The sequence below is a fragment of the Oryzias melastigma genome, linkage group LG11, assembly GCF_002922805.2.
Source record: "Oryzias melastigma strain HK-1 linkage group LG11, ASM292280v2, whole genome shotgun sequence".
Taxonomy (NCBI): Eukaryota; Metazoa; Chordata; class Actinopteri; order Beloniformes; family Adrianichthyidae; genus Oryzias; species Oryzias melastigma.
In genome coordinates, this window is record NC_050522.1 from 11,612,485 (window position 1) to 11,639,650 (window position 27,166).

The following is a 27,166-nucleotide window of genomic DNA, read 5'->3' on the forward strand; positions in this document are numbered from 1 at the left end:
GTACTACTACCCCTGTAGTTACAAGTAAAAGTCCTCATACATACAAGTTTAGCTGTTTTTTTTTTATTTATTTTTCCAAAACTCACAACAAAAACTTTTGTTAATCAATGAAATGAAAAGGATTAAACCAGTTCAAGCAGAAAAACTGACAGAAATATACTGAAATTTGCAGCTGAGATTTTATGCAAATATAAAAGTCCTGTAAAGGCAGAAAATTGTACTTTATTTTTTAAATACAATAATCAAAGAAAAATGTAGTCACACATGGAAAAAAGATACAATTAAAAAATAGCTAATATTGCAGAAGGACTGTTAAAAATCACAAAAGTACTTTTTTCACCAAATATCGATAAGTGACTAAATGTTGAATTCTGTAAGAAATGGTTCAAAATGGAAAAATTGAAACAATAAAGGTGCTAAATAAAAGCTCAATGCTTAAAAATAAGTTTTAAATTTAAAAATATTGCTAAAATAGTCAAAATAAGTTGGGAAAAGTGAATTTGTAAACAAGATAAGCAACTTTCTAAAGAGCTAAAAAGAAACATTCAACATAATGAACATCTGTATTACCTCAGGGAAGCTGGAAGAAGATGCAGAGCATAAAATATGCAGATGTTAATTAAAAAATAATCACTAAAGAAGATTTCATCATTTTACCAAACAGACATAGAAAGTACTACTGACCCCAAAAGCATCTTTAATGAAAAATCGTGATGATCTTCCTCTTTAGGATAGACGAGGTTGTTCTGCTTTTTGTGTTTGGCTTTTTGTTATTGCAACATCACGCTCTCTTAGGAAAAGCCAGGCAGACGGTGATGTCATTTCCAATTGAATTACTGTGGATGGGACCAGATCAATGATGCATTTGCAGATGAGTCAGCAGTAAAACCAGTCTGCCTCCTGTGGCCAAATGCGGAACTACAAATCCACATCAGATTGGAAGAAGCCCTTTTGTTGTAGTCAGTAGCCTGCAGCTGATGATTACACACTGTGAAGGTGAAACTGTGCAGGTTTGGTAAAGTATCACCTCATGTTGATCTCAGGCAGGTGGATGAGTGTAAATCAATGATTAATTCCCAGAATGCAGCTGGGATATCAGCATTCTGGGCTGATGTCACATTGTGCGTCATGGTGGATGAAACACCTGACTGAGCAAAAATGTGACACTGCAGCTGTGCACAGCTCAGATTCAGGATGATTCCTGTTTTTGTTTTTTGTTTTTTTTTTTATAAATCAGTACTAACAAATAAAAAAAGTATATCAGAGCACCTGCAGAGTAAATAATCTATAATATATTTGTCATAATCTGACTCTAAATTTATTGTAAAGTGTGAGCTAAAATTCTCTTTAGCTACTTTTATGTTTCAAGCAAAGAAAATTTTAAACTTTTTTGTTTTTGGCTTCAAAACATTTAGCCATTTCATGAGATTTCTGCTCACATTTGAGCATGGAAAGGAAATGTTGGTATTTGGAGAAGGTAGAAAGACTTTTTTCTATGTACTGACCCTAAATGACTAAAACTGTTTTCAGAAATTAAAAAAAAAAATCACGATTATACCTTTATAGAGAGCGTCGTTAGAATAAAACATTATTTCATCCACTGTTTCTTTATAGAATGAGTTTTGCAGCCGGCAATACAAGTTAAAAATGTGGTATTTCTAGGCTTGCAGAAGAAGCAGGGAACAAAAAACATCCAACCTCAGAACTACAGTTCATAAAGTTCCTCGGAGCTTCAGAGAGGCACCTGCCAAAGGTTTCCTTAAGGTGGAAAAGTAAAGAGAGTGAAGGAAATAAGGCTCTCAGTCAGCGCACACAGGAAACTCCAGTGTTTGTTTGTCTGACCCAGCAGAAAAAAAGAAAAAAAAAAGGGCACCGACTCAAACGGAAACGGTGGAAGTGGCTGATTATGTGAGACACTGCACGCATTTGTCGACGTTTCATGTTGGAGTGAATGTGTTCTGATGAAACGGCCTGCTGAACACATCAAAGGAGGCCCATTGACTCTGCCTCTGAGGCAGCTTCGCTTGGAGCTGTAATGCTGTCACAGCTGTTTACTTTGCCAGATACATGACTGTACATTGCTTCACTCTGTGTGAGTGTGAGTGTGTGCTTTGACTAAGTGTTTTTGCTGATTTTTTTTATTTCCTCTGTAGTTTTCCAACAGCCAAATGAAGTTCAGTTTGAGCCCTCAGCAGAGTGAGGACTGTCACAGTCTGACCGTTGATGGGATTTTCACTTTCTTTGATGCTTTAGCTAAAAGTAGTCTGGATGGAAGTGTTGAGGTTTGAGGGATTTTCCTGAAAGCAAAAGTCTTCAATTAAAGGCCCACTACGACGAAAATCGTGTTTTTAACATGTTCTTTTGGTATTTTTCTCATGATATAAGAAAATTAGGTTTAAATTTGTATTTCTGAGAACTTCTTTATTTCAAATCTCCAATATTTCTCACCATTTTTGTTGCACTGGTAGTGTTTGGTAGGGGGTGTGAGGGGCCGTAAGCTAGCATGTTGACAGAAACAATGAAATCAAGAGGATTAAAGCAGTTCAAGGAGAAAAACTGACAGAAATATACAGAAAACTTAACCCTTTAGCACTGCAGCTACAGTGTTTGTGTTCTTTGATTTACTGCAACTTTTCAAAACAACACAACTCAGTGATGAATTCATGTTGCTGCTCTGCAGAAACTTCTATATGTCCTAGAAAAGGAGAGTTAAAAACAAATATGGGAAAATGGCAAAATTAAAATTGAATTAGCTCAAAAAATGATAGGAGTGATACCTAAAACCTATTGCAAAACTGTTAAATATAAAAAACTGACAAACAACTCAATTTTTAAAGTTAAAAACGGACTAAAGTTAATAGAATCACAATGATAACAAACATTACAGTTTAAGAATATGCAGTTTGAGAAGGAAAGTCTCACGGTGTCAGGAAGATTTGTTTCCCTAAATTATGGAAAGTTGTAAATCTTTAACTTTATTTGCAAGTTTGGCACCAGTTTAGGACATCAGATGTTTGGAATAAGGTGAATTTGTACTTTGTACTCTTTATTACTGAAGCATTTCCTTTCAAACTAAACAGAAATATTGATTTTACAGTTGTGGGACTTTTGTAATCACCAGAAAAGTCTGGGTTTGTAAATGAGAGATTTAAAACCAGCCCTTAGTGACTTTTTAAGACCTAGCAGCAGTTGCTAAATGGCCTTTAAACTTAAACATGTACAATTGCAGCTTTGATTGAATTTTAGGGGACTTGTTAAGGCATTCTGCCAATGTTTTTGGCCTTCCATTTCGATTTTTTAAACACTGTAAAAAGCAATAAATTTGTAGAATTGCCAACAATTCTACAATGAATGAAAGTTTCTATTTAAAAGCAAAAGTCAAACAAAAAGTTTCTCTCCAAACTGTTTTTCCACAGTAGGCCATCGTAAAAATACACAGACTTCACCAAGTGACCAAACTGAAAACCACAATAAGAAGAAAACTTAATTGGAGACATTTTGCTTTGTGAGATAGATATAGATTATAGTTGATCATAAGACAAATGTTTTAAAAAACAATCCATCTTTTTTATATAGATTTTTATTTATATAATATGTTTAAAACATTCTAACTATAATATTATGAATGTAAATATAGGGGAAATGTCAGAAACATTTTCAGTCCAGTTTTTGCCATTTTTGTTTAATCAATTATTAATAAATAAATAAATGAATAAACAAAACTGAATTAATTATTTAAATAAGTAGGTATAATGATCGTTCTTTTCTGCTTTCCTTGTCACAAAAGAAAAAAAACACTTTATATTGTTTGGCTTTTGTAAGTGTTTTAAATAAATAAATAATATATTTTCAAAAGCAAACACAAGCAAACAAATAATTAAATAAATAACTGGGTAAATAAGCAAACAAATAAATAGAGGTGTTCCAATGGCTTTCTAATAACAATAATAATCATATTATTATTATTATATTTTTAATTATAAATAAATTATCAAAATTTCACAATAAACTAATTTGAAATAAATTGAAGATGCTCTAATACCAGCACTGGAGTCTGAATAAATGAGAAACCTGAAAATGAAAAAAACTTGAACAGTTTAAAAGATGACAAACAAAACATGAGTCAGGAGAAAATCAGTTAACATTTGCACAATATCCTTCTTTAGATCATTAACTACATCTGATCTCTATAGTAAAGGGAAACTCGTTGGTTGAATGTTATCTTTTCTGGCAGTTACAAACATGACAGTACATCTGCTTGATACATTTCTCTTCTGTTTCTCTGGCAAAGTCCTGTCATGAAACCCGACACTTTGGGAAAGCTGTCTCACTTCAGGTTGTGGGGAAAAGTAGAGCAAAGTTGAAACGAAAGTGTGTGAGTTCAGAGAAACAAACTACAAGGAGCTCTGACCCTGAAGTTCTGATAAACATTAAACAGGGTTCAACAATCTGAAAGTAAATGAAACTGCATTTTTGATGGAGACAATTGTAAGCAAAAACGTGAAATAAATAAATAAATGTAGGCATCAAACACTCAGAGGTTTGCTCGTGGTTCCCCTCTGACCTCCGTGTTAGCATGCTACTGTTAGCAGCAGTGAGAGTGTCTGCCTGGCCTGAGGCTTTTGACAAAACGGCTGCTTTCTCAATAAAAAGTGCAGCTGGAGGTGTCATCTTACTGAGGTCATGGTGGAGATAAATCTGAGTCAGACTCCGTGGCAGGCAGTCGTCTTCTTTCCTGACGGGAGAGCTTGAAAAGACACGCCTCCTGTTGCGTGGTTGAACGCATCCGACAGTCAGATCTGCTCTTTGATGAACTCACCTCGACTTGAGGAAGAAAACCACTGAAACACGCCTCTACAGCGTTAGCTTCTCTATGTCTGAGTCTGTGTGCTGACCCACGGGTTTCTATGGCAACCAGTGTTTGACAATATCTAGTAGAGTTGGGACAAAGTTTCCTCCTTTGTATGTTTTTTAGCTAATTGGAACAAGGATGTGCCAGTTAGAGAAGTTTTCTGCCTCGTTGTGAAAACACCAAGTTAGCAAGAATAAAAACAAATGAATAATATTTATGAATAACATTTAATGTTCTGCATCTCAAGGCTGAGCTAATCTAAAGGCAAAGACTATAAATGAATTAAACATGCAAAGATTAAAGGTTAGGTTTACAAGGCATTTCACACTGACGATGACTGTCTAGCCACTTTTCCAGCTTAACTATCATTGCGATTTGGGAAGATCCCTGAACCTCAGCTTTTCCAAAAATGGTCAACCTGGACCAGGAAGCCTGGCAGCTGCTGGAACACATCCAGTACGGTTGCTCTAGATCTGAAGAAGTGACAGACCCCTGTCAGTCCACAGAACACATTCTCATTTAAAGGAAGTTTGACCTAAAACATACATTTTGTTACGTTAAAAGCAAAAAAAAAAAAAAAAGGAGCGGTCTTGTATATACAATCTTACCACTCCAAGTGAAGGGTGTTTTGGAACCAATGCAACGTATGAAAACTGGCTTCTTGTTACTCATTCAAATTGGAACGATTTCATCTTCTTTAGTTTTCAAGTGAATCCAGAAGTTAGAGAGGTTCTTCTTGCCGTGAGGAAAATCAGTAGCATGAAGACTTATGAGCTAGGAGGGCAGTCAAAAACATTCTGTTGGAAACATCTGAGCAAAGTACACATCTCTGATCTTCACATTCAGGGGTTTCCAACAATCTAGCTCTCTATCTGAAAAATGAAATCGGAGAATGATGAAAGTTGCAAGATGAAACTATTCTTGTAAATGACATATATTTGAATAGCACTTTTCTACCTTCCTCAAAGGCCCAAGACGATTTATATTCTCAGTCCCATTCACGCACTGATGGAGACTCTGCTGTCAAACACTGGTGCCAGCCTTCCACCAGACCCAAGATGGGGTTCAGTGTCTTTCCCAGGGACACCTCAACACATGGGCGGGCATAGCGGGAATCAATAGACCACTGCAACACAGCCCACTCCTATACTGTAGTGTATGCATGTTGGGGGATTGTCGGAAAAGTCTTTTTGAGTGGCGTCATATCTTGGGTGGGAATCTTTAAAACTTGGATCCGTGGAAGTCCTGGAATCTAGAGGGATATTATTTATTATTAACAATATTATTCATGCTGGCAATATTTTCAGCAGTCATAGCTCTGTCAACCCAGACTTTCCAACCCAAGTTCATCTGGGGATGGACAAGGACCTCTGTCCTTGGAGAAACTGGAGACTGCAAAACCCAAAAGAGATGGACTAAGTAAATGAATAAGTCGAGGATGTCATTGGATTAACCTTGCATGGGAAGTACCTTATACCAATTAATAAATACAATCTGCATCACAGAGGCAGGCACTTACTCCTAGTCTCTCCTGAAAATGGTGACACAATGAGGAGTCCCCTTGAAAGAAGTCTCACTGATTTAAAGGCTTCTGAGAATGTTTTGGGAAGAATCTGGTAAATGGGAAATCCAGAAAAAGAGCCTAAAACTGGTTTTGAAAGAAGGCAAATTGAAACACAGACACCTGAAAGCATGGTCAGCAACTTAAACTTGACTTCAAGATAAAACTTGGGCTGAAACCTGCAGGTCAACTGGCACTGAACATGGAATACCTAGAGCAAAGTGTCTAACTGGGTCAATCGTGGTGCAAAGATAGAGCGGTCAACTCTGATCAGAAGAATTCAGGGCTCCATTCCCGGCCCTAGAACCCATGTGTTGAAGTGTCCTTAGGCAAGACACGGAACCCAGCACCACTCCTGGTAGTTGAATGTCGACTCCAGTGTTCGGCAGTGGAGTTTCCATCAAACAGGTGTGTGCAATAGATTGTGACTGTAAAATCACAGTTAGCATTTGGCCAAAGGTCTAACTGAAAAGCGGAGAAATGAAGACTATTGATGATCAATATTTGAATCTTTAAGCTATAATAATTGTAACCATGGAAAATCTACAGTAGTAAAACTCATCCAGTACAAACAAAAAATGTATGCAAACTTTACCAGAGACAGTCAAAAAGACTGTTTTGTGACTAATGCAGCTTGAATGCTCTTATTTGGTATTTGACTCGACTTGTGAAAGAGAGCTGTAGACCGACTTCTGTGATTGGTTAGATCTGATTGCGCAGAATTGATATTTCCCAGAAGCAGGAGCTCCAATGGAGCAGAAATGTTTGCGTTTCCTCCGCGCACACACCCACACCCATCCCACTGCTCCACAAAACAGCAGCATCTGACCTGTTTGGTGTCTTAGCGCTCGCCCACGCTGCTGAGCTTTAATCTGTCAAGTCCAGCTCTTATCGGGCTCTGAGAATGACTATTTGTCTAGACCACAAGTCACTTACATTTATCTGATTACACAGTTGACTGTAATTGTGAACATCTTAATTAGGACGCCTGTTTTGCTTGATTTCTTTAATGGTATTGTGACATGCAGACTGAAACATTTGCAGCAGCTGCTTTTAGATTGAGAACTAAATAAAAAAAGGCTTTGTGGTTTGAAGAAAAATGAAGGAAATCCCAGCTGCTGATCGCAACCCTCAGGCACCTGTTGTGGGAATGTCTGCACACATTAACTCCTTCACTGGATCGCTTTGTTTATACTTTGAAGCAGATTTCTGTGGGGCCAACTTGAGCATTTGTCTTGTTTTTGCAGTGATCCATGAGTCAGCCTTGTGTCTGCTGCGCCTGCTGCTTCTGGTGGAGCTGTTTGCCCGCTCGTCGGCTCATCCCGGCCAGAACTTCTCCCTCTGCAGTGTGTTTGGGCCGATGATTCATCAAGTGGACAAATTGATTAACTCATCAAAAAGACTCCACGGCTTGGTAACGTCTGATATCTGGAGCATAATTTTACACTACTTACATGTTGTAAACAATTACAAGAATGTACTCCCAAGTAGAATGATGTACTTTCAAAATGCTTACTATAAAGAATCAATAGGAAACGGGTAAGGGGTTTTAACAAACACTCTGTGGCTTCTGCAGCCATGACTTGGCGGGCCAAAAGATAACCTTTGGAGGGCCCCACACTTTGGGAACCCATGCACTATAGCACACTATGGGGTGTTCACCTTTTTTTTAGGGCTGTCCGAATCTACATTTACAAAATGCCAATTAAAATTTTGCAGAAGTCTTAGCAAAAAGCCAGAGTGCATCAATGCTCTTTAAGCTATATCTGCACTGGCTGCAGCAACTCATATTCAAGCGACCACTTTCAATAAAAAGTCTATGCAACACCCATAAACCCACATTACAGGCTTCCACGTTAGAGAGATATAGTATTACCTTTCCATCAAACTCATTTTGACAGGTGACCTTTGACCCGCACATTCCAAAGTGATGACGTAACAATTTGATATAAACTTTATAGAAACTTTATATCGATTTGATATAGTTTATATAACGTTTATATAAAGTTTATATCAAATTGTTACGTCATCACTTTGGAATGTGCAGGTCAAAGGTCACCTGTCAAAACGAATCTGATGGAAAGGTAATACTATATCTCTCTCATGTTCAAAATTCTTGCATTCACACATCGCTATAAAAGCTTTTAAGTCCATTCTTGGGTGTCCACTGAATGCAAGCTTAGTTCAACTAGCCGAGGGACTCGAATTTGGTGGTTATGTGTGGATAGCCTCCTTTCTGATCACAGAAGAGAAAGTCTGCCCAGTTTTCTGCACAGCCGTAACAACACCAAATCTTTCATATATCAGAATAGAGCTGTTAAAGAAAAAGCCTGGAGCAAGATTCCCTAAATTTACACCACTTTTGCACCGAGCCTCTTTCAACTGTAGCAAACAAGCTCTAGTAAACCGCAGAAAAAAATATATTCTCTAGCAACTAATCTTCAAATAAAATAGTATTTTTAGTTTTAAAGATATGAAAATTTAAAAAAAAAGTGCATTTTATGTCAGTTTTATTTTACATATAGCAAAGACATGCTTTATTTTGACATTTTTTTTCAAGTTTTGGAAATGTATTTAACCCTTACTGTTGTGTTTTTAACAGACAGAGGATGATCTAAAACATTTTGAGGGTATGGATCACAAGCTGGAAAGTCTACCTCATATACGCCACACAGCTGTTCACTTCTCCTCTTTAAAGGTAATCAAATCAAACTTTTTTTTAATGAATAATATGCAGAAATTATGTCAAGTATTTACTGAGAGACAAACTGGTTTTGGCCCTGCAGGTCAATGAGTCACTCTCTCTACTGTACGGATACACCGAGTCCTTCAAGCTGCATGTGGGCTGGTTAAAAACAGTGAGAGAAAATTTCAGTTTGCCCTTTCAGTCAGATGAGGGCGCCATCAATCACCTCTCACACCTGTCCAACCTAATCAATACATCTTTGCACCAGGTGAGTGGACTGGCATGCCTTAAACAGTAATGAATAAAAATAAAATACAATAAAAAGATTTTTTTAATCAAACAAAAAGCAGTAACTTAATGCCAGAAGTTACTTTTACTGAATATTGTTTGTGTGCATTTTGATTTTTTTTATTTTCTTTTATTTTGAAAGCCAATACACTCAAATGTGACAAACTATACATTTATGTCAAAAGTTTAAAGTATAATTTTGAGACATATTACATATTGGCTTAAAATGTGAAAAAATATAAATATGGTAGATTTTATACAAAAACATTGTATTGCAGACCAAAAGATAATATAAAAAACCAAAATAGAAATGAAAAGACTATATAATAAAGTTTAAGCACTCGAAAAAGGGTGTTAGTTCATTTGTATAAAATTTTAAACCTGAAATTTTTTCTCTCATCTATTTCTTCAATGTTAATTTTTGTTCTAGAAACTAGTTACGATTAAAATGTATACTATTAAGAATTTTAGTTGTAAAAGTCAAAATTTTCTAAAGCCATCTGTCTCTTTCTAGATCAAAGAAGATGTTCCTTTGTTGCCCTCGTCGTCACCATTTCCTGATGTCCCCACTGCCTTTGATGCAACCCGGCTTTCCGTGGAAATCTCTGAGCAGCTGAAAGTCTTTTGCCGTTGGTCCAAACGGGTTTTACTGTTGTTCAGAAGAAGGTCTGGCTGCGGCAGACATTAGGTTGAAAGCATTCGAGATCAATGTTTGGCCAGCGCTTTTGAACGTAACCACTTAACTGATGCAAAGCACACTTGTTCAGTTCAATCTGCAGATCAAAACACAACTTTTTACATGACATACTGACTGTCTTCAGGGAAAAAAATAGTGATAGGAAATTTGAAGTATAAAGAAACTATTTTAGAAAGTAAGAAAGCTAATCAGCCTTTTGCTGGATTGCAAAGTTGAGTCAAAGTTTATTTTAATTAGCATATTAGCATGCTAACATCCAACTAGACATTGCGGGTGTGACATCACCCATAATTCCTCAGGCTCCAAGCCTATTTAGTTTCCACGATACGAACGTTGTCATACTGGAGCCAGACGACAGGGATAGGTTCAAGTCGGTCTGAGGCAACATTTTTCAATGGCAACAACTACTGTCACCAATCAGGAGTAAGCTTGTACAAAGTCCACGCCCCTTCTATTGAAAGTGGGCTGGGAGAATCTGTCAATCAAACATTCATGCTTTTACTGAGGCATGTGATTGGTCAGTTTATGGTTTGATTGATTAGCGCTAAAGGAGTAAATTAGGATTAGCTAGAAGTTTAGCTAGCAGGTACTTCCTGTTTAGAACACGAGGGGGGAGGGATCAATTAGTAAAGTTAAAATTACCTGGAACAACATTACAGCACATATTTAACAATAATGGAAAAACAGCAAATATTAGAAAGAAATTGGTATAAGAATTATTTAGTGTTAGGAACATTTTTGTTTTGACAATCTTAGCTAGAACTCATTTGTATATTTTCCACTTTATATTCCTCTTTAGCACAGTTTTCCTTTTGAATAGAATGTTTGACTCAAATACAGCAGTTTTACTTGGCCACCATCTGGTCTTTTATGACCTAAGCTAAATATCGCTTCTTGAAATAAGCCACACGTTCACCAGTCACGGTCCATATATCATATTTTTGGGCTCTTGAATAACCTTATTTGACCCAACAGAAATCTCAATCAGTGGCTTTAAGGAGGCTCTGAACCACATGACCATTTTTGGTGTCATAAGTGAAGTTTATGTTGAAAATAATGTAAATTAAACTTAGCTGATAGTGAGAAATATGTTCACATTAAGATGTAAATAAATTAGAGGATACAAAGATAAAACTAGAAGAGCATAATCTGTACAAGTGGAGCTTCATTTAGCAAAAAATATCCAATCAAGTCTGCTGATAGTTACACTTAAGAAATGCAGTTTTGAACAAGTGATTTGCTTTAAAATCTACTTTAGAGGAACTTTAAGGTCAATAATAATCATTCAACTGTTTACAAAGAAGGCACTGTGCAGAGGTACCTGTTACTTTTGTTCTTCCTGAGACTGTTTACACTCACCGTGCCTGATAAGTGTTTATCTGTTTGATGAGCTAAATGACAAAAAAGAAATCAATTATTTTTAACTGTTTATTTAGGATCTTATTTATGAGCTTTTCATGTAATGTATTAGTGTTTATTTGGAGATGCAGGCATCTCATGTTTATGTTTATTCTTTTATACAGTATTTAATATGGATATTGAAGTATGGTATGTAATCACTCATTGAATACTATTTATAAAGTTTGTATTTTTTATACGTTTTGAGTTATTAAAGTTTTTTACATAATATGTGACTGTTTTTTTTTGTACAATGAAAATACATGCATGACAGTCATATTGTTACTTGAAGAAATGAATTATTAAATTGTTCATTTTTTACACGGCGCTTCAATTCTTGAGTCTTTACCGTTCCTGTAATATGAAGGTCCCCAAGTAAAGTTTATTCAATTGAAAATGTGTGACTATTTTTACCCATTTTGTCTGGAAGCAATCAAGTGAATTAGTTTTTGTTACCATATTGGATAAAAAATGACTTGGATAAGAATGACTCACCCTTTTTAAAGTGGTTGAATATCCACTCCATCATTTAAACTAATTTAAATGCTTTCCCAATGGGCTTTTAACATTTATTATGTTGTTTTAACCTAAATAAAAAAAATCTGTTGTTTTATAGGACATAGTTTCTCCAGATTGAGGCAAAAGTTCATTAGAAATTCACCAGAAACGACACAGACCCCCTTCTCATCACCCATCCATGAGCTCTATCCAGTGTATTTTCCCCATCACAAATACAATCTATTTATAGTAACCCACATTTATTGTCAGAATTAGAGCACTGGACTACAAAAATCCAAAATAGTAACTGATATACACTGCGGTGACAACAGTCTGGAAAACATTAAGTGAGCGGTGAATTTCTCCACAAGTTCTGCCTTTAATTGTTGCAACCTTATGAGACTTCTGCTGCTTTCACACCAAAAGCTAATGTTTGATCGAGTCACTGAAAACGTCACGTACCCAAAGCTGAGTTCCTGATTGGCAGATGCGACACGGCACCCTGGCCATGCAGCTTAAGTCACACTGCTTCAGATCGCCTCAATTTGCCATTGACTTTACATTATAATCTGTCCGCCTCTGCCGCGCAAAAACGCGTTTGGTGTAAACAGCACATCTTGAAAGATGACGCCAGGGGTTGCTACATCAAAAAAAAAAAATCAATTTATTTGGACTTGGTGACCCAGATTTATTACCAAAATTTGTGTAAAATCCAAAATCTTAACTGATGTACACCACAGCGACAACAATCTGGAAAACATTTAGTGAGCTGAGAATTTCCCCACATAATGACTGCAACCTAGTGAGACTTAAAGAGCTTAAAGAGTCCATTTGGATGTCCTTTGATTTTCCTGAAAACTCATTAAAACATACGTTGAGTCTCTATGTTTATGTCAAACATAACAGGATTACAACGTTCCTTCTGTGAACTTTAAGGGAAAACACGAACTCCAAAAACATTTTGTTAGTGAGGTCACCGTCTTCAAGTAGAACTAATGACACTAAGTGATCCTGGAAAGCAGCACTGACAAATGTCACAGTAAAACTCTGCGGCTGAAATTATCCTTTGGTTCCACGGAGCAACAGAAGTGTGTGGGGGGTTGAACTCCAGCATGAACCGAGCTCACCCGAGGTGGCTTGCATAATGTTGACGTGTGGCCTCAGACAGATGAGCTAACTCGCCACAGACTTCAGTTGTAATGGATGCAGGCCTCCTGGGAAGCGCGTGAACAGTTTGTGTGGTAACAGCTGAGGAATGCAGAAAACAGGAGTGTTTGAGGAAAATCCCTCCACGGGATCATAACTCAAACAGCCAGAATGAGAGAAAGGCATGTCTGTGTTTGGAGTGAGATAATGTCCCGACCTGAAGTTAGCATGTTTTTCCTCGGAGGATGGAATGGAAAATGGAAATTTTAAGGGGATGTAGAATTGAAATATACTTTTTTTTCCTCTAAAGATGTTCCAGAAAACATGCAGATCAAAAAATAAACAAAGCGAGACGTGTAAATATCCAGTTAGATTGAAGTTTATGAATATTTAAGCTGACATTTCTATTTTTAATGGCTAAAATGGTGTTTACATATATTTGCCAATATTTACAGTCCAATCCTAGAATTGGTCTGTGAAATTACTCACCTTTTATCCAAAGTCTTTTCAAACATAAAAGACGAGCTAATAAGCTTCAAAATTTATCTGTGGAATATCTAAGCAAGATATTGATAAATATAGTAAAAAAAACTGTACATATATGAACAAAATGTATTATAATGTATTTTTTTGGTTGTGATAGAAATAAAATGTGTTAACTAAATTGGCTGTGTCCTTATTCAAAACATGTTCATATATACAAATCAGAAAAAAAATCAAATTAATGTAAATATTTGTTAAATATGTCAATTCATTTATTTAAAATTTTACCCACAAAAAGTTTTAAGTATGGAGTTCTGCTTTTGCTGCTGTTTGCCATTCCTGAATAATCGTTCCCGGCACCAGGTCTGACAAATTAAGAGCTAAATCGATCTCATGTTAGTCTGAACCAAGTGTGAACACTATCATGCTAACTCTGGTCAGGCCATACAAATTAAAATCTAAACTGACTTGGATAATTGCACGAATATTACTTAAATGTAACAACATCAAATTTGCAGACATAACTGGTAACATATTTATCTTAGTTTATGGAATAAAAATCCTACATATTTCTCAAAGTTATCACAATAATTGACTATTATGTCTGAATTCCTTCACTACCCACTACTACATAGTGCACTATATAGTGTCTTAACCATTTTGTTGTGCTGTGTGAATCTACAATTCCAAAATCAAGTCCCCTTGAAATTTCCCAGTTCTTTGCAAAAAAACCAGTGTGTATCAATCCTCACTAAATTAGCAAATATGGACCACAATGCATTGCAGTCAAAGAATTTTTGCAAATAAATAAATAAGGTTTAAATGTAATTTTTTTTAAAAGCATCTTTTTCATAAAAAGACGTGAAGTGTTCTTTATGATTTGATATTTACTTTGTGAAATCGGTGATCTCAAAGCGATCTCAAAACAAAAGAAAAGTAGTGAACATGGTGTCCGAATTGCTTTTAAAATCCAGGGCCCAAAATAGTCCCGCACTATAGCCTATAGTTTTTCAGTAGTTAGGGATTAGGGATTCAGACACAGCCTAGAATTCCTAAATGGGCCCTACGAATTTCTCAGAATTCTCTGCAAAAAATCAGTGTGCATCAATGCTCACTAGATTGGGAAATATAGACCACAATGCATTGGGTTAGAACAATTTTTGGGAGAAAATAAGTATTTACATGTAAATCTTAATAAACCATTAACATGTTCATCATCAGAACATGGTGAATTCATAAAAAGACATCATAAAATACTCTTATTGGTTAGATTTTCACTTTGTGACTTCATATTTAGTGTTAAAAACAAATTTAGTGAGCGTAGTGTGTGAATTGCTTTTAGGATTTAGGGCACTATATTTCCAGATTATATAGTTTTTTAGTAGTTCGTGATTAGGGTGGGAATTCAGACATACAAACTATAAGTATGTGAACTTTGTTTTTGCGCTAAATCTTTTTTCAGACTTTCAAGCATGATGCAAAAAGACAAAAAAGCTTTGAAAAATATGCATTTTGAAGTATAATAACCAGCATTAAGTTAAAAACAGACAGCAGAGACACTTGTTTGTCTAAAAAAGGTCACACCAAAAACACGTATGAGACCTATCTGGATCCTCCCTCTGCTTCAGCCTGGGGGTGGAGGTGAGGACAGACCACTCTGGGACAAAAGTCGCTTCTGCAACAGACACCACAGCGCCAGACGGTGTGGAGAGGGCTGAAGGGTATAAGTGAATCCTGACAGCAGCAGCAGCGGCATGACGTGCCCTCAGCTGCAGGGCGGACGGAGCTCATAGAGGACAGCCACTGCTGCACAGCGCTGATTTATGTCGGACAGATTCCTGACTGAGGAGCAACGCCACTGAGCTCAGCCACGGCGGCAAGATGACTGTAAGTTAAAGCTGGGGCAGGGATTCCCTCACTGCTGCAAAACTTGCATGATTTCAACTGACTGATGTGTGAAAATTACCCTTTTATTGCATCACATTTAGGAAAATAAACTTTTTTCAGGTAGAAGTCCTGAAAATAGTAAAACTTTTCTTTTTGGAAAGACAAATGACATTAAAATTATACATATTTCTCGACATTTGTTGGCAGTTTGAGTTGTTATTTGTAAAAATATAACAGATCACAAAATTCAAAAATCTAATTGATTATTTGAACTCACCAAAACTAAAAATATATAATTTATTGAAACTTGACCCCTTAAAATGACCTTGTTCCACATCTATCAGACAACATTCTGAACATTCACTCACTGGACAATAAATCAGGCAAATTTCTAACTGTAAAACTTCAATCTTTGCTAAGAAAGTAAAAGCATCTTTTACTAGTATTGATGCTTCATGTCTCTGAAGTAAGCTGACCACAGGTCAAGACTGAGGCTGTAATCCCATATGCTGAGCTTTCACAAGTTTAAAGACAGTAATAGTACAACTGAGCACTCTTTGACTCTATACAGTGGTCTCTGTGGAGCGGAAAACACGTACACACTCTGAGAGGTACACACGTAGTAGGTTTCAAGTGTATTTTTCACTTTTAAAGGAGCCTAAATTAACCCTTTAACACCAGAGCTCCAGTGTTTATGTTCTTTGATTTTCTCCTTCAGAATCTACTGGAATTACGTTGATCGTGTTAACGCTTGAAAAGTTACAGTATGTTAAAGATTTGATGTATAAGTGTCACCGGCGTCGCCTCAGGTGTTAAAGGGTAAATGACAGTGTATGAGGGATTTTTGGTAAGTTTGTGCATGTTTTATAGGTAAAATATCAGGGAGTTATTAAATAAACAAACAATTATATATTATAATCACAAGTGAAGTATGCATTTAGAGTAAAAACACAATTTGAGGACTATTTATCTTTCTTGCCAAGGGAAAAAACATACATTTGTTCAATTGTATTAATATTGGTTGTCCTTAGGTTAGTGCAAACTGTAGGTTTAGTATTTTATTTGAAAACTTAAAAAGATGTTTTTACCATTTAAAAAATTTCAATGAATGTAATTTTACTAAAACTGTAACATGAAAAATGTTATTTTCTTAAAACTTAATAAAAATTTTCAGAGAAAATGTCTTTTAATGCACGCTGAAGTAGGAATTTAGTGGGCAGGTGGTTCTAACTCCTGTGACTCATTGTTTTCAATGCTGCTCATGTCAACAAGATTTAACTGTAGAAGTGCTCATTAATGAGCTGTGAACCCCCCCTCAACACCCCGCCACCCTCTGTTTTGGACAGGCACCCTGGAACTTAATCCTAAGAAGCGCCCGAGGGGGCCAGCTGTAGTGGAAACATCAACAGACAAAACCCGGGGATGAGCTGGGCAGGATTTCACCGGACTATTAACGGACTTGTTTGTCCTCCTGGATTAGTGTTGTCATGTTACCATGGGAGCCATTGTCGCTGCAACCGTGTGATTCATTTCATCAGGGAAAAACAGAGATTAATAATCTGTTTATCAAACTACAATCACTCCTGAGACTCTTTTAAAAAGGCTTAACTTCTTCAAATACATGTTCATTTACAAAGAAAACTGAGATCTTCTTTAATCACTTTCACAGTGTCAGTGAGATAATTTTAATGATTTTCATCAAGTTGAAATCATTTTTCAATACCATTTTCCATAAAGTTTACGATATCTTTATAATACATACTTTAACTGTAACAACAGCAAAACAAAACAAAAAGAGAGGCTGATCCAAACTTACCAACTAATTACTAAATTTACTACCTATTTTTTAATAACAATTTATAATTTAAACTTTTAAAAAGTCAGCAAATGTGAACAGAATATTTTTATTTCTTGTTTTAAAGAGTTCAAACACCTGAAAGTCTAATTAAAATAGTATGAGAGCTACCTCTTAAACATCTGGAAATGCAAAATGATGATCAAATTCAACATTTAACAACACTCAGATCATTTAAAATCTATTTTTAAAGGGTCTCCAGTTGTCTTTTAAACACCCACTCTAATGAAAATCGTCTTTTTAATGTTTTTAACGTGTTTTTTATTGTATTTTTCTCATAATAGAGGACTGTTATAGAATAATTTACGATTAAAACTTTGTTTCTGTGTATTTCTTGATTCAAAACGCTTTGGATCAGAAAACTGAATGCTAGAAAAACCTGGGGCTAATGACGCAACTACTGACTGGGCGTGGCCAAGTCCTTCTTAACACTGGACTCCTCCCCTCCCCCTTGAACACCTCAATCTTCCTTGTCCGAGCTGCCCTCTGGCTCACAACCGTACGGCTGGATTCATCCAATATTGTACGCCATTATTTTTGCGCTGCTAATGCTAGCTTGGGGCTATAGCTCGTAGACAGACCTCCAAACGACAGGTGGCTGTGTTTTTTTTAGAACTAGCAGTCCTGCCCACAAGCCAAAATGTTTTTAAAAAAATAAACACTTTTCGATTTTGGTTAAAAACTTCATAGACATAATTTAAAGATTACTGGGAACGAAAAAAAAATATGGTTGGGGTGGAACTTTTTCATTTCATTAGGTCATAGTTTCTGCAGAGCAGCAGGAGTTCATTCGAAATTTACCACCAAGTTGTGGGCGGGGCCATTGCCAGAGAGCAATTCCGTCCTCCCCTTCCATTGCTCAGAACTCTGTTTTTACACTCTCTCCTGCTAGCTTACAGCCCCACACACCGCTAACCTAAAATTACCAGTGCGTCCAAAATGTCAAGAAATATTTGGTCTATCCAGCCGTACAGTTTTGGGCCAAATACCAATGCAGACGAGGAAAATGAAGACATAAATGAATCTATTTGTCTACAAGTGGCTGCATCAAAACTCATGTCTGTCTGCATGTCCAGGCTGCTGCAAAGCTTCTAGAGGAGATGTGCCACCTGACGGCTCAGTCTATCACCACAATGGACACGGCCGAACACTTCCAGCTCCTGAAGCCGCTGGGAGAGGGCTCCTACGGGAAGGTTATGCTGGCTGTACACCGGAAAAGAGGTGCAGACGATCAGGTGTTTGCAAACCCTAAAAACAGAGAACATGAATGTATTTTGTCGTGCAGGTACAGCGATGGCGTTGAAGTTCTTCCCTCGTGAGTCCACGTCGCTTTTCTCATTCCTGAGGGAGTACAGCATCTCTCTGTCGTTCTGCACTCATCCCTCCCTGACCAGAGCTCTGGGAATCGTGTACTTCACCCCTTCACACTACGTCTTTGCTCAACAGGCCAGCCTCTTTGGAGACCTCTATGACGTCATCCTGCCGGAGGTACAAATATTTCAGCTCAAACGTGACACGGAAAGAGGAATTGTTCATGACTTGAACGTTGTGAGTTCTTCAGCTGGGCATGGAGGAGGACTGCTGTCAGCGGGTGGTGTCCCAGCTGTGTGGGGCTCTGTCCCACCTCCACTCCCTGGGCTTCGTCCACAGAGACCTCAAACCAGAAAACGTCTTCCTGTGTGACTCCGCCTGCCGATGGGTCAAGCTGGGAGACTTTGGCATGGTCAGAACATAAACTGTCTTTAGATAATCTGTATGAACATTCTCAGTATTCAGACTCTTTATTTTAGCTCATTTAGCATTACAATAAAGTGTATGTGCATTACTTTGGGGGTTTGGTCTGTAATTTGCTAGTTTCTTTTGAATCTGTTTAAATATTTCTTAGTTAATATTGTTTTTTTTTATTTAAAAAAAGTATTAGAATCATCATTAAAGAAAAATAAAAAACTAATATACGAGAATTAAGTCATATCACTATAAGAAAAAAGGCAACATTTTCAAAAATGTAGTCATAAAATTGTGAGAATAAAGATGTACAGTAAAAAATATCAAACATTTCACAAGAAAAATGCTATAAAATTAAGCAAAATATTAAAATTTTACAATGAAAAGGAAGCCATACATTTGTGCTAATAAATTCGTAGAATTATGAGAAAACAAATCACAATTTTACAATAAATATGTATAAATATGAAAAAAATGAAATTTTACGGGAATAAAATGGACAATTTAAAGAAAAAATTCTAAATTTTGCATGAATAAATTCATAACATTTTGAGAAAAAAAACAAAATTTTTAAAATTATTTTAAACAAGTCATAATTTTATGAGAACAGAATAAAGTCATAAAGCATGAGAAACAATAAAAAATTATGAGACTGAAGTTTGCATAATTAGAGAAAAGAAGGTTGCAATTTTTTCAAAAACAAAATGTTATATGTAGCATATTAACAAAGACTATTTAGCAGTTTAATTTGCAGACAATTCAAAAATTATCACAGGAATCTCACTGAATTGTCCAATTTTATTTTCACAAAATCACAATTTAATCTTTAAAAAGACTTGGGCATTATTCTGGTAAAATTTTGACTTTTTTTCCATGATTTAAAACTTTTCTTTTAGTTTTTAGCTGTTAAATTAACTTCTGTTAGGTTAAAATAGATTTTGTAGTGTATGTTTTCAGCAAAATTAGCAACCTCACATATCATTTTACTGTCCTACAATAAAAAATGTCAATTATTTTATGCTTTCACATGAGATGTGGAATTTAAGTACTGCTGTTAAAATCTTTTTAGACAATTTACCTTCAACGTTTATGAATTTGAGTTGTTGAGCTTCAATTACAGGAAGAAGGTGAAAGTTTTTTCCACAAAATAAAGCTAACGTGTTCATCAAATTTACCAAAACTAGTAGTGAGCAAAACTATAAATATAACTCCTTTGTGAATTCCAAAAAGTGATCAGTGTTTGGTTGTTCATAGAAAACAAAAAGTAAAAAAGAAAGATCCTGAAAACACCAATGTGAGTGAATCTTTGTGTCCACAGGTTAAAGCCAGAGGAACCAGCGTCCCGGAGGTGTGGTACAGCTCTCCTTACTGCACACCTGAGGCTGAAGTTGCCCGAGGAAACGAGGACAGCTGGGAAAGCATAAACGACAAGAATGACAGTTCGATGGAGAAAAATGAAAACAGAAAGAGAATTTGGGTTTCTGTGGAGCCCAGCACAGACAGCTGGGCGCTGGGGATCCTGACGTACGCCATGCTCACTGGCAGCCACCCCTGGGAAGAAACAGCCAACGACTGTCGCTCATACCAGAAGTATCGAGAATGGTTTGAGCAAGCGAAGGACTCCAGTGAAGTGGACGTGTGGGCAGAACCTCAAACAGATCCGGACAAACAGGAACCCAAAGACTGTCTGGCTTCAGCGCCTCAGTTCGCGTGTTTCACCCAGTTGGCCTGCTCCTACTTCCAATCGCTCCTCGATCCGAGGCCGCAGCTTCGGGGGCGTCCAGAGGAAGCTCTGAGGTTCCTGGGAGGGGACTGGATGAAGGCAAAAGAGAAGACGAGGCTGGAGGAGGAGAGGAAGAGGAGCAGTGAAAAGGGAGCAATCAGATCGATGAACGAGGAGGAAGGTAGAGGTGAAGGTTAACAAAAAGAAAAAACACAAGACTGTAAAACCAAAGGAAATGTTTTGAATGTTGTCTTGCTATGTGTTGACTAAACATATTTTTGCTATTGATATAAAATAAACTATTTTACACTAAAGTTATCACAAACATTGATTTGTGGAGTTTTATTTTTTTTGTCTTTTTTATTATTTTGTCTCAATTTTAAGGCTTAAAATTCTCTAGCATCTTTAGATCTTTAAATGTAAAAATTTTAACTTACAAGCAGGAAAATTAGAGCAAATTAACAGATTGAATCACATTTTACTGTCAGAAAATGCAGATCTAGGCTGACACACACACAAAACTTCACAAGCAGGTTGCACATTCATAAAATTGTCTGATGGTTTCCATTGGGCCATTTTCCATCTGGTTGAAATCTCTACATGATATAACATTCCCACATCCAGGAAGTTCTGAAAATGGGCAGAAAAATGTACCAATCATAGTAAACTGTTGAAAAGTTGACATTTTTAACATTCACATGTTCTTAGGGGGAGAAAAAAAAAGTAGTTAGGAAAAACTAACGCTACATTCACACCGGACGTGATTACCCTGCAGGTCCTCAGATTGCATTTGTACTCTGACTCAACATTGAAACTTGATGACCTTGTGGCGCCAATCACCAATAACTGCAAATATCAACCATAAAAAGCAGTCACTATTTTACAAAAAATCCTCCTTTTAAAAATTTATGGATATAAAACGATTTTACCTATATTTTATTTAAATCAAAATCCATCTTTAGATTGTTATATTGGATTTATAAAGAGGTCCTGTCAAGGTTGCAATGCTGCAGTGTCCTGACATAAGCTGCTGTGGTCATCCCACTGCTGCTATATTTGGGGGTAGACCTCAGAGGGTCATGTTGGGTAATAAGTGGTGCGTTCACAGTTCAGATCATCTCTGCTGCTATAAAGCAACAAATACTGCGGTCAAACAAGCTGAGATGAATGTGTAAAGTCAATTTCCCATAACATTTGTCCCTTTTAACATAACTTTCAGTTTCAGACGATCTTCCCACAAACACTTATCTTTAACGTGGAGTCAGCAGAAAGGACAGTGGGGTTGGAAGGAGAGCAGGAGTTGAGCCATACCGCAGAATCCTGAACTGATGCTCGCGGTGAGGTAAACACAAAAACAACAACAGCTGCCCAAACCCTTTATATGATCTGGCAAAATGATGTCACCTAAAAAAGGGCAGTTTTACTGATGCACTATGTTTGACTTTTGTGGCCTAAAGGTTTTTTTTACATTTCTTCCCAATAAGTTTGATGTTAGATTAGATGAAACTACGATAATGAATTTTTTTCAGAAATTGACCCTTACATTCAGACAATTACTAAATCAGTTAAAAAGAACTGAACATCTGAAAGTTTACAAATGAAATGCCCCAAACCACGTCACCACCATACACCCCCTAACTGGAATATGCATGTATTCATGCATTAACGCTCAACACGAGAGCTTCATTTGATGACGGTTAACTCATCAGATAAATAGCCCATGAGTTGTTGGACGGAGAGCCGCCATGGGTGCCATCATTGTGGATGCGATTGCTCTAGCTCAGGCGGTCGCCAACCTTTAACAGTAAAAGAGCCATTTGACTTGATTTTAACTGATCAAAACCTAAAAGCAGCCGCATAGTCTTACTTTAGCCTTTAAGAAATTTGGATTTGAATTTATGACCTTCTTTTTTTTTAATAATAAATATGAATTTTGCCTGTTCTTGGCACCAATAAAAGCAAAAATATAAAAAGAACCTAGAATTTCTCTAATTTTTTTTTAGCCAATGTTGTGCAGCAAAAGCTAATATGTGCTTTTAACTCATAAACTATACTTTAAATACTTCTTTTTACCCTTTTTGTCCTCAGCAATCTTAGATTGCTGGGTTTTGTTATTTTAGTTTGGGATTGGACATTTTGAGCCATACAAATGGTGTTGCATGTTGGGTAAGTACCTGTATTTCTCATAATTGAGAGCATAATTAAATCTCCACATTCATTGGCTCAAATGCAGATTCAAATGATGATGGAACCTCCACTGTGCTTTACTACTGACTGCGTACATTCAATGTCCATCAACAGGCAAACCACCTTCTGTTGCAGCCATTTTTCTGTTCCTGTTTTCCTGCATACTTGAGTAGCTTGGTTTTGTTTTCACAACATATTTTTGGCTGTAACTCTTCCATGAAGACACTTCTGACCTCTGGACAGTAGATGATTGTACCTGGGATTTTGTCAGTTATCTTATATGCGTCTTTCAGTTTCCTTTTCTGACTACTTTGTCTACGATCCCCAACATTTATTCTTTAAAAGAGTTTGAACATCTAGAAACCCCATTCTGCTTTAAAACCTGGACTTGGAGAAACCCTGCTGATGTGACAGAACTATCTTGGTTCCTCAGTCGTGTGAGGACAGGAAACTGTCTTTCATAAACTCATCTTGTGAGCAGAATTTCTACCGAGTTTTAAGCCTCCTACGCAACTGTTTCTGTTTCAGTTCATGGCTGGGTTTCTAACTGTGTGACATTAGCGATCATTGGCAGCTGTATGATATATTTGCTTGATCAAACCTCTAACCTTTGACCTTTCCAGTTTCTGTCCCCGTTGATCCCGTTGCTCCTCCAAACTAACAGCTTTATGACATTTATGACACAACAGCGAAAACTCAACCGAAAAAGAATTGAGATATTATCTTCAAGGATGAACACCTTCTAGATATTTCACAAACTACAAGTTGCCAGAGGTCATGAATTCACAGGCTCGTTATAGGAAGACAGTTTGATGCTTCATCGCACTCACAAGCCCCCCGAGTGCAAACCGGTCGGGGCCTGGAGGTGGCCCAGAGTCTGGGAACTATTCTGATCCAAACTCCCCTCCTGACATTTCACCTGATATCTCTGCAGCATTTGCTCTGTGACTGGAATATACTTGGATCAGTTCAGCATCCATGCAGTGTTTGAGTGTCACTGAATTTAATTTGTAAACTTTTTGATTAAACATGAATAAACCGAACAGAAACCATGCAACATACATTAACCTAAAGTAAATATTCCATTATTGAAACTTGTCAAAACCGCATTGTCAACACGATAACTGATGTTGCATAATTTTATGTTATATTTTGAGTTGTGTTTAGCTTGTTAGATACTAAAAAAATCAGAAAAATTTTCCCTCCAAACTATATAGTGCACTATATAGTGTATTTGCCATTTTCTAGTGCTGTCTGAATCTGCAATTCCAAAATTAAGCGCCCTAAAAATTTCCCAGAAGTCTTTGCGAAAAACCAGTGTGCGTTGATGCTCACTACATTAGAGAATATAGACCACAATGCATTGCTGTGGAACATTTTTTGCAAAGAAAATCAGTGTTTAAATGTAATTTTTCAACCATTTTCATCATCAGAACACAGTGGAGTCACAAATATACCGGTAAGTCATAAAATGTTCGTATTGTTTAAATTTTCTCTTCGTAAAATCTGTGATGTCATATCCGCCTTTTAGAAAAAAGATTGTGTCTAAATTGCTTTTAAAATACAGGACACTAATCCTGCAATATATAGTTTTTAGTAGTTAGGGGCTTTTCTAATCATCTTCTGTGTCATAAACACTCCTGGTTTAAGGAGGTTTCCATATGTTTGTTGTTCCTAAGTCTATTTAAGGTAGTCAGATATTTATTCCTTTATAGTTCTTTATTTTTTCTTAAAACTGAGTTTGGTTTTTGGTATTTGCATCCTTTATTGTTTATTGAGTTAAGTTTATTAAAAGTTTGGTGAAGTCTAATATAATCACAGAAGTTTATCTATTTGTTGGTTAGACATGGAGAGCGTCAGAGCCAGCTAGAAGTTTGTCCCAAGCTTTTCGGGGTTACCAAGGCAACGTGAAGTAAGGAGTAAAACTCTTGAAAAAGCATTGAGCCATTCTAAAATGTGTACTGATTATGAGGACTTTTTTTTCCAAGTTCAGGAGTGTTGAATCATCTGAAACCAAATCTTCAAAATATATGTAAGCTCTTATGGAGCAACTGGTCTCACCCACTTTTTTAGATTTATCTAAAATGTTCGATAACTTTTACAGGAATGCAAAAATATTTTTTACAATTGAAAATTTAATGATACATTTATTTTTAGTTGTTTGCATAAAGTATACTTTCCTCACATCAGCATCAAACTAGGTTTCCACTGTGGTTTCTATTTATGCTTTGAGTTCTATTTATGTCATTTGATGTTTCATTAAGTTTTGTCTGAAGTGTTGAGAATATTCAATGTGTTTTGTATTTTCATATTTAATTGCTTTAAACTTGTAAAGAAATTTGCATTACTTTAAATAAGATTTGTTTCTATTTGATTTGATTTGATTTAAGTTTTAGTTTAGTCCCTAAAATGCAGGTTTTTCTTGAGATCAGATCTGGATCCCCATAAAAGAAGGAAAGATAATCTGAGCTGATCACATATCTAACCGCCTGACCGTCCTTTGGCTGCAGCTCAGTCTCTTGTCATCACTAAACTCAATTAAACTGAGGAATGACTTGTTCTTGATGCTAATATTAGATTTGTGAGACATTTTTCATTTTCCATAAGGTGACCTCTAAAGTCCCTTTTTTACTAGTTTACTTTACTGTGTAGAAAATAATCTATTAAACAGAGATTTTAGGTTTTCCACAATGAAAATCAGAGCGTCTGACTTGTGCAGCTGTTGATGACGGCTTCCAAAATGTTTCAAACTGTCACTGAGGTTTGGTTTCTTCACATGACTTTTTCTGTTGTTGATCCAAAATTTCAAATGCATTTAACTTTTGTGTAATGAGGTCATACGAGAAATTCCAAATTAATTATATTAAAAGAGAAAAAAAAATCAGTGAACAATCTGGATTTTTTTAGTTTAGTCTTATATGTGAATATGAGTTTGACACTGTGTTACACTGCAGTCACACCGAACATGATTTTCATGTATAAATTCACATCCGATGTGTCTCTTTCACGTCATATTCGTCGCTCAACGCTTGTCCAAAACTTGAGCAGGAGGAGTCACTGTCCAAAGTTTTTCAAGAGGACCCAGCTGCAGACATCAAAGTCCAGAACCAGAAGTCCCAGATTGTTTGGAAAAAAAAAATGTTATTTTTAGCTCTAAGAGTTCTAAAAAAAAAGATTCTGTTAGCACATCTACGTGTCTGAATTCATGAGATAATTCAGTCTTATTTATTTATTTATTTATTACTGTAAGTTACCAATGACTGCAGGTGCTGTGCCTGAAATGGCGGCTGCTTTCAGCAGTATTACCATCTTCCTGCGACCTGTTTGAAGACTTCCTGTCTGGCATCAACCAGAAGAAGAAAAAAGAAAAAACAAGAATCAAATTTGAGGAACTTTTTATTATTTTTTTGGAGGCAAATGAGAGAAAAAAAAAATCATAATTATATTATGAACACATCACAGGCCAAGCTGACTTCCTGATTGGTTGACAAAATGTGTTTTACTAAGCTCATAAGATTTCAACTCTGGACGCACAACCCAAAACATTTTCAAAATGTCTGTATTTTCGTAAAGTAAAAGTGACGCCATCCAAACACCACTACGAAATCTAAGACCCTGATTGGTCAAAGTTTGATTTGCAACATGCGTTCAAGTCTCCCTGTGTATACTTGAATGTGAGAATATTAGACACTTTGTGTGTGACCTTTGAACTTTTTTCTGGTGTTAATGCTTTTTTTTTAAACACAGGGGTCATAATTACCCATAAAACAATCTTAGTATCTGGTGGTGTAAAACCCACATGCAAACATAAAAAAAAACAAAATATCATTTTTTTCTAATCATGGAGTCATTTTAGGAAAGATCACAACATTTCAAGTTGGAAAATGATCGGTCATGTTAGATTTTCTGCACATAAACAGGGTAGAGGGTCACTTTTTAGGGTTAAAAGTGTCTTTGTCCTGAACTTTCATTCATTTCTTAACCACTGCAACTGTTGGACTACGGTGGGATGGACTCTGGACAGGTCTCCAGCCTGTCGCACGAAGCCCCCAGTACTAGGAGAGTCTTTGAATGATCACATGAACCCAGACATGAAGACTATCAATGACTTTGTAGAACTCTTCTATGGAGTCTCGAAAGAGCCAGAATGAAATAAATATATACACCATTAAATAAATAA

General features: G+C 36.4%; 2 protein-coding genes and 1 long non-coding RNA gene across 3 annotated transcripts in view; 2 read left to right on the top strand and 1 right to left on the bottom strand.

Annotated features, from left to right (window-relative positions):
• Positions 1–4,914, bottom strand: part of LOC112137165 — a 17,486-nt gene extending 12,572 nt beyond the window's left edge. Inside the window, exon 1 of the long non-coding RNA XR_002917499.2 lies at positions 4,677–4,914. This is a non-coding gene — a long non-coding RNA (uncharacterized LOC112137165). The remainder of the gene's footprint in view (positions 1–4,676) is intronic.
• Positions 1–11,714, top strand: part of LOC112137159 — a 13,277-nt gene extending 1,563 nt beyond the window's left edge. The window contains exons 2-5 of the mRNA XM_024259319.2: positions 7,661–7,827; positions 9,016–9,111; positions 9,200–9,367; positions 9,902–11,714. Of these exons, the coding sequence (XP_024115087.2) occupies positions 7,661–7,827; positions 9,016–9,111; positions 9,200–9,367; positions 9,902–10,075 (605 nt within the window). The 3' untranslated portion in view covers positions 10,076–11,714. The remainder of the gene's footprint in view (positions 1–7,660; positions 7,828–9,015; positions 9,112–9,199; positions 9,368–9,901) is intronic.
• A 3,562-nt stretch (positions 11,715–15,276) lies between these two features.
• On the top strand, positions 15,277–21,117 carry si:ch211-171h4.3 (serine/threonine-protein kinase SBK1). Its single transcript, XM_024294380.2, has 5 exons — positions 15,277–15,496; positions 18,428–18,572; positions 18,637–18,839; positions 18,913–19,074; positions 20,395–21,117. Exons 1-5 carry the CDS (start codon positions 15,491–15,493, stop codon positions 20,995–20,997), a joined length of 1,119 nt encoding a protein of 372 aa, XP_024150148.1. The 5' UTR covers positions 15,277–15,490; the 3' UTR covers positions 20,998–21,117.
• Positions 21,118–27,166: the final 6,049 nt, after the last annotated feature.